The sequence below is a fragment of the Trichosurus vulpecula genome, chromosome 2, assembly GCF_011100635.1.
Source record: "Trichosurus vulpecula isolate mTriVul1 chromosome 2, mTriVul1.pri, whole genome shotgun sequence".
In the NCBI taxonomy this organism is placed as follows: Eukaryota; Metazoa; Chordata; class Mammalia; order Diprotodontia; family Phalangeridae; genus Trichosurus; species Trichosurus vulpecula.
Genome location: NC_050574.1, coordinates 43,584,072 through 43,597,458, shown reverse-complemented (window position 1 = coordinate 43,597,458; position 13,387 = coordinate 43,584,072). Strand labels below are relative to the sequence as shown.

General features: G+C 39.6%; 1 protein-coding gene across 1 annotated transcript; it reads left to right on the top strand.

Annotated features, from left to right (window-relative positions):
- Positions 1 to 6,781: 6,781 nt before the first annotated feature.
- LOC118836397 (olfactory receptor 5-like) lies at positions 6,782 to 13,065 on the top strand. Its single transcript, XM_036743707.1, has 2 exons — positions 6,782 to 6,790; positions 12,103 to 13,065. The coding sequence occupies exons 1-2, from the start codon at positions 6,782 to 6,784 to the stop codon at positions 13,063 to 13,065; spliced, it is 972 nt and encodes a 323-aa protein (XP_036599602.1).
- The last annotated feature ends 322 nt before the right edge of the window (positions 13,066 to 13,387 follow it).

The window sequence follows — 13,387 nt, the reverse complement described above, 5'->3', positions numbered from 1 at the left end:
AGAGGAAGGGTCCCTGGGCTGGGAGTGGAGCACAGTCCATCATGTGCCATACCAGCACAGACAAGTGAAGAGCAGGCCTCATAGAATTGAATTACTGGCAGCTGTGGCAGTTTCTGTACTTCTCAACCAACAAACATCAAAGACAAAGTAGAAGGTCAGTGGGGAAACTCTGTTGGACCTAGGTGAGAGAAGAGCATGGTCCAGCCCCAGCCCCTGAGTGTTGGAGGTGACAGTGGCAGTGGCTACAGTAGCAGCAGCAACAGGAATGACTGCTTCTGGGGATTCCAGGTCAACAGAGGGTGGGGGCATCAAGTGGCTGATCAGAGGGGAATTGCAGGGATCTCTTTGCTGGCACTGAAGCAAGATTCTCTTGCTTTGACCTGCTTAGGTCTGGGTCACAGTCCTGGGTGGCAATCCAGGGATGAAGAAGAGGGCTGGTGTAGCAGAGCTTGTGGCACCTGTGGAGAGGGATGCCTCCTCACAGTGCCAATGCAGAAAAGTGCTTGTGGTAATTCACAGACCAGAGCACAAGCCAGGAGAGGAGTAAACAACTCTCCTTTGATCATACCACGTTAGAAGAATTGAAAATTTACAGGTGGTTAAGAGTATCTCTGACATCAGCTGCACAAAATCCCTGAAACTTGGGACAGACCACTCTCCATTCTGGAAGTAGAGTCCTACCTTGACAAAGAGCTCAAAAGTCAAGTAATTGGCTGGGAAAATGAGCAAACAGCATAAAAAGTTGGACTATAGAATCATACTTCGGTGACAAAGAAGATCAAAACATGCAACCAGAAGAAGACAAAAAAGTTAAAGCTCCTACATCAAAAGCCTGGAGGCTTGAATTGGTTGCAGGCCACAGAAGTGCTCAAAAAGGAGTTTGAAAATCAACTAGGAGAAGTAGAGGAAAAATTGGGAAGAGAAATGAGAGTGAGGCAAGAAAATCATGAAAACCAAGTCGATAGCTTTCAAAAGGAGACCCCAAAAATGCTGAAGAAAATAACACCTTAAAAATAGACTAACCCCAATGGAAAAGACGTCCAAAAAGCCAATGAGTAGAAGAATGTCTTAAAAAGCAGAATTGCCCAGATGGAAAAGGAGGTCCAAAAACTCACAGTAGAAAATAATTTCTTAAAAATTATAACGGAACAAATGGAAGGCAATGCCTTTATGAGAAATCAAGAAATTATAAAACAGAACCAAAAGAATGAAAAAATAGAACCCAATGGGAAATATCTCATTAGAAAAACCACTGACCTGGAAAATAAATGCAGGAGAGATAATTTAAAAGTTATTGGACAACCTGACAGCCATGACCAGAGAAAGAGCCTAGACATCACTGTCTTTGAAGAAATTATCAAGGAAAACTGCCCTGATATTTTAGAACCAGAGGGGAAAATGGAAATTGAAAGAACCCACAGATCACCTCTTGAAAAAGATCCCTGAAGGAAAACTCTTAAGAATATTGTCACCAAATTCCAGAGTTCCCAGTTCAAGGAGAAAATACTGCAAGCAGCCAGAAAGAAACAATTTGAGTATTGTGGAAACACAATCAGGATAACATGAGATCTAGCAGCTTCTACATTAAAGGATTGAAGGGCTTGAAATATGATATTCTGGAGGTCAAAGGAGCTAGGATTAAAACCAAGAATCACCTATCCAGCAAAACTGAGCATAATGCTCCAAGGCAAAATATGGATTTTCGATAAAATAGAGGACTTTCAAGCATTCTTGAAAAAGAGAAGACCACAGCTGAATAGAAAGTTTGACTTTCAAATACAATAATCAAGAGAAGCATGAAAAGGTAAACAAGAAAGAGAAATCATAAAGGACTTACTAAAGTTTACATTCCTACATGGAAAGATGATGTGTGTAATTTATGAGACCTTTCTCAGTAGTAGGGGAGTTGAAGGGAATATACACATATATAGACAAAGGGCACAGGGTGAGTTGAACATGAAGGGATGATATATAAAAAAATAAAATAAAATTAAGGGGTGAGAGAGGAATATATTGAAAGAGGGAGAAAGGGAGAGATAGAATGGGGTAAATTATCTCATGTAAAAGTGGCAAGAAAAAGCAGTTCTTTTGGAAGGGAAGAGCGGGCAAATGAAGGGGAATGAGTGAATGCTGCTCTCATAGGATTTGACTTGAAGAGGGAATAACATACACACTCAATTGGGTATCTTACCCCACAGGAAAGTAGGGGGAAGGGGATAAAAAACAGGGGATGATAGAAGGGAGGTCAGATGGGGGAAGAGGTAATCAAAAGCAAATACTTTTGAAAAGGGACAGGGTCAAGGAAGAAAATGGAATAAATGGGGGACAGGATAGGATGGAAGGAAATAGTCTTTCACAACATGAATATTGTGGAAGTGTTTTACATAATGATATATGTGTGGCCTATGTTGAATTGCGTGCCTTCTTAGGGAGGGTGGGTGGGAAGGGAAGAGGGGAGAGAATTTGGAATTCAAAGTTTTAAAAGCAGATGCTCAAGAAAAGTTGTTTTTGCATGCAACTGGGAAATAAGATATATAGGGAATGAGGCATAGAAATCTATCCTGCTCTACAAGAAATTAAAGTGAAAGGGGATGGAGGGGAGAGTGGGCTGACAGAAGGGAGGGCTGACTGGGGAATGGGGCAATCAGAATATATGCCATCTTGGAGTGGTGGGGAGTGCCAAAATGGGGAGAAAATTTGTAACTCACAATCTTGTGGAAATCAACATTGAAAACTAAAATAACAAATAGTAAAATATAAAAAAGTAAAAAAGAAAAAGTAGAGTATAGAAAATCAAACAAAAATAGCAAACAAGCAAAGTGAAATCCCAACAAGATCAGAAGTAACATAAACATATGATCATAACCTAGTTTATTCAGTTACATGCTAATGAAACTGAGTACAAAAAAGGAGACAGATCTTCAAAAATATAAAAAACACTCAAACTGTTAGAAGAAAAGATTGAGCTCTTAAATAATCCAATATCAGAAAAGGAATTAGATTCAGCTGCAAAGAAACTGCCTAAATGGGGAAAAGGGAAAAGGAACCTTCTGATTCTGATGGAGTCACAACAGGAGAATTTTTTTCAAACTTTTAAGGAATAATTAGTACCCAAACATCACAAATTACTCTCAGAGACTGAAAAAGAAAGGATTCTGCCAGAATCTTTTTAAAGAGACAAATGTCATCCTAACACCGAAGGCAGGAAGGACAAAAGGGAAAACTATAGAAATAACATTAATAAATGATTCAACAATTTGATAATAAATCCTGTCAAAAATGTTGAAGTGATTTCTCCAAGAAATTCTTCATTGTGACCAAATTGGATTTACAACAGAGATGCAAATATGGTTCAACATTAGGAAATTAATCAACCTAATTATATTAAAAACAAAAATACCATCCAAAACCATGATTATCTCAATTGTTGTATTAAACAAACAAAAAACAAACCTTTGTCAAAGTACAACTCTTAGTGATGCTAAAAAAAAAGATGCCCATCATTCAAGGAATGACTAAACAAATTTGCTATATGAATGTAATAGATTATTGCTGTGCTGTAAGAAATGAGGAATGTGATGAATACAGAGAGGCATGAAAGGATCTACATGAACTGATAAAGACTGAAATAAGCAGAACCAAGAAAACAATATACAAAATGTTGATAACAGTAGAAAGAACACATACACACAATTAAAAGTGAATTTTGCAAAGCTGTTAAGAACAAATATCATTTGAAATAAGAGATCTAGAAAGACACTCCCAAACTACTCTTTTGCACATGTCGGAGGATCACAAATGCGCTTGGACACATATTCAGACTTTTTAATCTAGTGATTAGTGATGCTGAATTTTTTCCTCTCCTTTTTTGTCTTTAAAACATCTTTATATGAGATAAATCTCTGGGAAAGGGCAGCTTGTTGATGCCAGGCATAGAGTTAGGAAGACCTATCATCCTGAGTTCAAATCTGGCCTTGAACCTTTACTGGCTGGGTGACCCTGGGCAAGTCACTTAACCCAGTTTGCCTCAGTTTCCTCATATGTAAAATGGGCTGGAGAAGAAAATGGCAACCACCCCAGGGTCTTTGCCAAAAAAAACCAACTGGGGGCACAAAGAGTCAGGTACAACTGAAAACAACTAGAAAACAACACCTGGGAAAGGGAAGAGATAGAAAATTAGGGGAAATTTTTGTTAATATAAAAAACCAAAGATATCAATACAATTTTATTTTTCTTCAGTAAAGAAGGTTGCTACAATAGTCTAGATAAGAGGAGATAAAGGCTTGAACTAGCCTACATGACCCATTCTTAAAGAAGCCATGCTGGATTTTCGTGATTATCAAATTTATTTTCTTGGTATTCACTAAGAATCTCTGGGGCCATTGTCAGTCATCTTGACTTATGTCTTACCACTGGACTCAGGTGACTCTGGAGAAGAGAGTGAGGCTGTTGACTTTGCACAGCCCTGCCTCACTGAAATTCAGTCCACTCACAAATCAAAACATCACTCTCATGATGCCATCAGTCCTCTTTCAGAACAAAGGATCAAAAACAAGAACTAAGAATCTCTCAACATCCTGGTCCATAAAGCTTGAAAAATACATTCTAGAAATACAAATCTAAGACATCTCCTTCTCCAATCAGGCAGTACATTTCCCATTCTATGTAATTTTTTCCTAAAGTTACTGACAGTGACTTGAAAATAAATTTTTTCTTCTGATTATGTCAAATAATTACTCCTTCCAATTAAACCATGGGTCCTAAGTATTAACTTTGTCTCCTTTTGAATCTCAGAACAAGCAATGGAAAAAAAAAGTTTTGGCAACCATCTATTTGCCAACCCCCAAGGGTTTCACAGTAGCCTCTGAAGCTGGCAGCTCATGTTTAAGGTTCCCTGTCTAAATGCTTGTTGGATGTGGAAGATGTGAAATTTCAGCAGCCTGTCATAGTGAGAAAGCACTCAGTGCCTTTTGAGCTCCAGTGTTATTTCCTAGCTGTGTCATATCTGGAATGTGACCTAACATATGTAGGCCTCAGTTTCCTCACCTGTAAATAAGAAGCCTGAACTAGATGATCTTTGAAGTCCCTCTCTCCTCTAAATCCCATGAACTTGTGATCAGCCCATCATGTTTCCTGTGATATTACTTCTCTGAGTCTCAGTTACCTTGCTTGTAAAAAGAATGAAACTTGACCAGCTCTGAGAGCCCTTCCAACTCTGACACCCTAGAGTCCATGATCTTCCACACCATTTGCATCACCCATTTGTAATAACGAGCATGTAAGGGGACAGGTTGGCACCAACTTCTCCAGTTGCAGAGTTAATGAGAAGACTTGAGATTATGGCACTGATCTCCATCTGGACCTCTTGACCTGGGAACTTTTTGTACATCTCCTGCTCTTCAATTCTTGAGGTTCTATAGCCTGGTTATACATTCAGGCCTCTACCATCTGTTCTCCTGGTTTCCCTCATGGGCAGAATCCTGATAAATGCTCCAGGAGAGTCAAAGGAGACTCAGACTTAGCCCAGTGACTCACCACACTCAGGTAAGATAGCCAGAGGTATAGTGATTGGGAAGTATAGTTAAAAGAGCTCAGGACTGGAAGCTGGGTGATCTGATAGCAAGTCTAATACATGCCACTAATTGTAGAACATGGAAAAGGTAGACTGAGCGTAATTTATCAACTGACTGGATTTGGGTGTGGAGGGAAAGGACACAGAAAAAGGCTGAAGTGGCAAGCCTGGGAGAAAAATATTGTAAAGAATATGGGTTAACTGGAAGTCTAGGTAAGTTTAGGGAGGATGATGATAATGGGGTGGTATTGCCTCTGAATTGCTGATGGACATGAGCAGCCAGGCAGTTAGTTTCAGCACACAATTTCAAAATCCCGACTAAATCATCACAAAGAATTTTTGAGGGGGGCAGGTGGTCATAGATCTATGATTTCATAAATGAGAAGAATTCTGCATGTGTTGAAACCACTGTCACTACTCAAAATTGACAATTCATCTGGGTTTTGTAGCTGCCTTCCTTGAGGTGAAGTGAGTAGTCCTGGGTTGATGCGAATCAGAGTACTTGACCCAAGGTCATTCTGTCAGACCAGCCCTCTGTCCTCTAGGCAAATTGGGTACTTTGGGCTGGATAGAGAGAGGTAAGACTCACCTAAAAAGAATTATGTAAGCTCGTAGTTGGAGGAGAATTCAATAATCCTCTACCTTAAAGTGAACAAAAAGCCCCACTACAAAATAGCCAACACATGGTAATTCCATATTTGATTTAAGAACTTCAGTGATAGAGAATGACTCCAAAGTGAACAAATGGGGCTATGTTGCTCAAGCAGAAACCACAGAAACAGATGAATAGAGGTTTTAGAATGAGAAACTTTCTTATACCCACATTTAAGGAGAAGGAGGAAGAAAAGAAATCCATGAAAATGACTGAGAAGCAATGTCAAGAGGTAGATGGAAGACCAGTCATGAAAGGCACAGGAAGAGACAATATCCAGGAGGAGGGGATAGTTAATGCTATTAATAGAAAGATGGAGCAGGATGAAAACTAAAATCCTTCCTCCAGGTTTGTGGAATAAGTTCACTCATGACTTTGGTAGGAGTGGGAAGAATTTTCTGTGGAGACCATGAGGATGTCCAGGTGCAGTGCCTTTAATCGGTCTTTATCTTCTTTCAGTAAGAGAATAGGACCAACCTGAGGAAAGTAAAATCTACAAGGCTTACGGGAGGATCTGGGGTAACTGAACTTTACAGGACTGATCACAGAAACACTCCATGGATGAGGTGAGTTTCAGAAAGGAGCTGAAAAGGAAGAGGTGGCTGAACCAGCTTGGCAGGGGGAGGGGGTGATTGCTTGTTATGGAAGGGAGAGCTGGATAAGGAAAGGGCTGAAGCAGGAAAGAGAATCACTGAGAGGGAAGAACTGGAGAGGGAAGGACTGAGTAATACTATAAAGAACACCTTGGCCTTCTGTTGTCTTGTGTGGGGATTACAAAACACGCTTCTTTCACCAACTCTCTGTGTGAGGTCACATGAGGGTTATTTTGATGATGGAACAGCCTCAGAAGGAGGAGATGCTATGCTGTTAAAACCTGGTAGAATGAACGAAGTCAAACACAGGACTTGTGACTTCCCCAGGCTTCTTCATATATATGTAGGTATGTGTGTATATGTATGTGTGTATGTATATGTGGGTGTGTAAGTATATAGATGTATATTGCACATGTGTATATGTATATGCATACATATGTACATATATATGTATGTGTATATAGATATAGATATATATAAAGCTTAGAAACCCTTAATGACCCTGCAATGAAAACCTCCCAACAGGAAGAATCAGTTTGCATTGTAATCAGATTTCCCTGTCTCTGAATTTCCCCTTCTCATTCTATCCTATTTGCCCATTTCCTATCCAATATTCCCAGGACCTTATGTCACTGATTTTCAACAAACACGTATTAGACGTTTGCTTCTGCTGTGTTCAAGGCATGATATTGGGGTAAGTTTCTTGTAACCCTTATGCCCCTGATCACTCTTTGGCTAATTAGCCTGGAGAACAAAGTATTTTTGAGTATAAAGGGACATGAGATTAGTCCAAAAATACAAAGTGTTTGCCTTAGGGTCTAGGAGCAGAGTTTGGATGATTATCTCTTTTAGAGGTGGTTTCTGCAAGGGGCTATACCACATGACCTCTGAGATCCCTCCCAACACCAAGATTTGAGACATCCATTTTCCTCTTGGTTCAGTCAAGACAAATTTTATTTTTTTTGTTTAGCAAAAAAGACACACACATACACACACATGCACACGCACATGCACACACAAATACATAGTCCAATTATAACAGCTAACAGAAAAAATATATAGTCTTTAAGTAAAGTTTAACTTAACAAGACTGGCTCAAACTTTTTTCATATTTTTTTAAAATTTTCCTCAAATACAAAATGAGAAGAGGAAAATAAACATTGCCATGTACATAGCAGACCATAAGAGAGGATTCAATATTAAAAAATAAGTTTATATTTCAAGAAAACCTTATAGTAAATACTACACATTGTTTTCAAAGCTTCCCAGCTTTGCTTCCTTATTGGTTTTCTTTCACTCTCTGCACTTTTAACTTTATTTTTCTCCTCTCTCCCTCCCACCCTAAAGAAGGCTACAATTAAGTGTGAATGTATATACATGCAAACAGATACCTAAAAACATAGACATATATACACATATACATTCAAACACACATATATAAGACCGTGCTCTGTTTATTTCCTCCTATCATCTGATTCTCTGAAGGTGGATAGCATTTTCCTTTGTAAAGTCCAAATCTTTCCATGTTTTTCTAAACAAACCAGCTCATCATTTTCTGCAACACAACAATATGACTTTCTGGATTCAAAGAGCATTTTCCTTCATAGGATTTTTGAGGTTAATTTGGGTATTTTTAATAGTCAGAATGACTTGGCTGCTCAAAGTTGCTTTTAAAGCAATACTGTAACTGTATACAGTGTTCTCTTAGTTCTGTTCATTTATCTCTTATTGTTTTGTGGAGATCTCCACATGGTTTTCTAAAATCATTGAACTCATCATTTCTTATAGCAGAACAACATTCCGTCATGAACATATACCACAATTTGGTTAGCCATTCCCCAATTGACAGTATCCCCACAATGTCCATTTCTTTGCCACTACAAAAAGAGCTGTTATAAGTATTTTAGAACATGTAGTTTCTTTTCCATTTTCCCAATCCTCTTGGGAAACAGACCTGATAGTGGTATTGCTGGGTCAAAGGGCATAGGCAGTTTAATAACTCTTGGGGCATAATTCCAAATCTCTCTTCAATCAGACTGGTTTTAATGAAGACCATTTCATCACAACAGTCCTTGCCTCAGTTCTGACTGGAAAATTCCAATCAATATAAAGAAGGATTTCAATGTTTTAAGAGATGACTTCAGAGCCAAGATAACCTGGGTTCCTATTCCACCTCTGACACTTACTTTATATGTCATCCTGGACTGATCACTTAACTTTAGTGCTCTGGACAGTTCTTCAAGACTGTAAGCTGTAGACGAAGTGTTGCCCTCATTGAAATTTTATAGGAAGAAATATAAAGTCAGACCCGGGTTCAAAAATCAATTTCCAGATACAAGATAGGGAAAATGCAGTATTTCATGTAAAAAACAAAAATTGGAGGATTTTCATGGACCTCGAGCTAAATAGTATCCACAACCACAGCAGTGAAATATGGCAAGCCCCAAAGCTAATATGTCCAACCTTTGGCTGTGTGACAAAGATAATCAGCTAGGACTGAGGAGTATTTTAGAGTATTATGTTCAATTCCGGTCCCAAACTTTGTAAAAGGTATTGTTAAGCTGAAGGACTTCCACAGGAGAACTAATAGGATGGTATCTGACTTCAAAATTAGGTTATATGAGATTGGATCAAAATGCACTGGGGATGCTTAGTGTACCTCCCACATTTAGCATAGTATCTGGCATATAGTAGATTATTAATAAATGGTTTTTGTTTGATTGAAGATGAGCAAACTAAGAAGACACAGGATTGACATCTTTGTTCATTTAAAGGGTTGTCATATGGAAGAGGCATTAGGCTTTCCCTTCATGCTTCCAAAGGACAGGCCTGGTATCAACATGTAGTAGTGGGAGTGAGACAAACTAGAATTGATGTTAATAGAAACTTCCTCTCAATTAGAGGTCTGCACAAATGGGAAGTTCTACTTTGTGCTAATCCCCCCTTCCTCTTCGCTTCCCCCACCATTTGATATCCAAATGAAAGGGGAAACAGCACATTGAAGCCAAAACTGGACTTGATTAGAAGACTAAAGATCTGGGTTCAAATCTTTATTTTGCCTCCTGTATGATTTGGGGCAAGTTACTCTGCTGTTGTAGGCCTCAGTTTCTATCTGTAAAATGAAAATTTGGGTTAAATTACATCTCAGGTCCCTTCTAGCTCAGAATCTATCATTCTGTGATCTCATAATCCTATAAACACTGGATAGCCACTAGTCAGGCATTTCTCAGAATGGATTCTTACTCAGGTATGGTTTGGACTGTATAAATTCAGAGGTTTCTTACTATACTGAGATTCTGTGATTCCCTGACCTTAGGAAAGACTGGATTATATGCAAAGTAAAAGAATCAGAGCATCTTGGGAAACCATTGCCAAAAGCTGGAATTCACTCTTCAATATGGTCAACAAATAGTCATTGAACCTCTTCTTTAAGACTTCTAATGATGGGGAACTCTCTCCTTAAGTAGATTATTATATTTCTAATTATTGGGAAAATTTTTTTCCATATATACGCTGAAATTTGCCTTTCTATAAACCCTATTTATACTATGATACTGTATCTATTTTCCATAACCTTGATAATAACTTTCCATAACTTACGATAATAATCATAACAGTAGCTGACATTGATGAAATGCTTTAGATCTTGCAAAGCACTTAGCAAATATTACTTAATTTTATCCTTATAACAATTCATGGGACATAGGTGCTATAATTATCCCCATTTTATAGAGGAAGAAACTAAGATCAATTTTAAGTGACTTGCTCAGGTTCACAGGACTAGTAAGTTTCTGAAGTAGCATCTGAACTCATGACTTCCTGGTGCCACATTTATTACTCTTTCTCTTGTGCTACCCAGCTATCTGATCCTCTTCTATATGGCATCTCTTCAGATATTTGAAGAGAGCTATCATGCCCTGCACCCACCCATCCACCCACTCCAAGTTGCTTCTTCTCTAGGTTAAATATCACCAGCTCTTTCAAACACTTGCCATCTGAGACCACAAGAGGAGAGTCCAATGATGAGGAATATCTTGAGCACAGATCCCCAGATTTCTTTTACTGCTCCTATTATGGTCACCTGCCTGTAAGCTCATTCAGTCTTTTATAGTGCCATAAGAGTGTGAATTATCATTGTCATCTAATAGTAGTTATATAAAAGTAATAACATTTTCATCTAATAATGTTGTTTATTATTACTTAAAAGGAAATATTGTATAATATAGAAGCGTATCATATAGAAGCATATAATATATAAAACATTAATGTTACACATAATATATTGATATAATAATATAAAGGGCAATGAACTCAGATTCTTAAGACAGGTTTACATCCTGTCTCTAGTACTTCCAAATTAGAAAACTCTGGCCAATTCTAAGCTTCAATTTCCCTCCCAGTAAAATAGAATCAATCATATGTACACTACTCGGGGCAGCTAGGTGGCACAGTGAGTAGAGCACCGGCCCTGGAGCCGAGAGGACCTAAGTTCAAATGTGGCCTCAGACACTTGGCACATTTACTAGCTGTGTGACCTTGGGCAAGTCACTTAATCCCAATTGCCCTGCCAAAAATAAAAAAAAAAATGTGTACACTACTCACCCTGCATGGATGTTGTAAATAAAACGTTTGTCAGCCTAACAGTGCTTTAGAAATCTAGCTATGGCTAGTTTTGTAACATCCACAATGCATGTTCTTTCCCCTACTCAATAAACTCCAGTGATTCCCATTGCTGCTTTGTTCCAATATAACCTCCCATTAAGCATGTAAAGCTCTTCCCCAGCTATTTTTCTAGTCTTCTTCCTCAACACCTCTATGGCTCAGCCACATTTTTGTACTTTCCATTCATCTCACACAGTGGCCCATCTCCCAAGTCTGTGCCATTGAACTGGTTGTCTGCCATGTTTGGGATTTACTACCTCTTCATCTCTGACTTTTTAAAGCCCTGGCTTTTATCAGATTTCACCTCAAACACTAGTGTCAGCAAAAGGCATGCCCCTATCCAGCCTTCCCTGCGTACTAATAGTGCCTTCCCCTCTGTATGTATTTTGAATGTTCTTGATTATGGACATGTGATTTCTCCCATTACAATGTAATCATCTTGAGGGCAGGAACAGATTTGTACTTTTTCTTTGTATTTCCAAAGTTTAGTATTGTTACTGATGGATAGAAAGCACTTAAAAGCTTACTAAGTTGATTAATCATTGTCCAATATTCCTCCAAATTAGTCCACTTAGCATTGTGACAATATTTAATGCCATGAAGACTTTGCTCTTTGTCCCTAGCCTGAAAGACATTGGGAGGAGGCCAACATGACACGGGTCCAGGAGTTCATCCTGCTGGGATTATCGACAAGGCCAGGCCTACGCGGTGTCCTCTTTGCTGTGTTCCTGACTCTCTATCTGCTGACTGTCCTGGAGAACACGATTATTGTTCTGCTCATCTGGAGCCACGCAGAACTTCACAAGCCCATGTACTTCTTTTTGGGGAACCTAAGCTGCCTGGAGATGTGTTATGTCTCAGTCACAGTGCCCACCCTGCTGCTGGGGCTCTGGTCAGGGCCTTGCCATGTCCCCTTCACATCCTGCATGACTCAGCTCTTCTTCTTCATCACACTTATCTGTGCTGAGTGCACACTCCTGGCCTCTATGGCCTATGACCGCTACGTGGCTATTTGTCGTCCTCTCCATTATCCAATACTCATGAGGCCCGAGGTCTGCTTCATGCTGGCCGTGGCCTCATGGATGGGTAGCCTTAGTGTCTCTGTGATCAAAACAGTTTTCATTTCTGGGCTTTCCTACTGTGGCCCCAATGTCCTCAACCACTTCTTTTGTGATGTCTCTCCTTTGCTCAATCTTTCCTGTACCCATGTAGCACTAACTGAGCTGGTTGACTTCATCTCAGCCATTGTCATCTTCTATGGTTCTCTGATGGTTGCCCTGGTCTCTTACATGGCCATTGGGGCAGCTGTGGTGCGTATGCCCTCAGCTGCTGCCCGACTCAAGGCCTTCTCTACCTGTGCTTCTCACCTCATTGTAGTGGGAATCTTCTACTCAGCTGCCATCTTCATCTACGCCCGGCCCAAGCGCATGGAAAACATGGACCTCAGCAAATTGCTATCTGTCATCTATACAGTGCTCACACCCATGTGTAACCCAATCATCTACTGCCTGAGGAATAAGGAGGTCCAAGGTGCTCTTCACAGAACCCTTTACAAAACTAGGATTAGACAGAGCTCTGTCAGCTAGAGGTGCAGCTAAGAATTGTATCCACTTAGCCTGTTCCAGTAGCCATCCTCCTCCTTCCTGACTTTCCTATCCTATCCCATCCAGGCTCAGGACATCATTGGCATGTTGGTTGCCTCCATCTCCCTTGCTTCCCATATCCAGTCATTTGCTGATCCTTCTCAGTTACTTGACCCTAAAATGATCTATAATCTCATTGAAGCAGAAGGAACTCTGGATGTAAAGTCAAAACATCTGTCTACAAGTCCTGGTTCTGTCACATTTACAAGTCGCAGACCTTGGGTAAGTCTGCATGAACTTGGGTAAGTCACTTATCCTTTGGGGG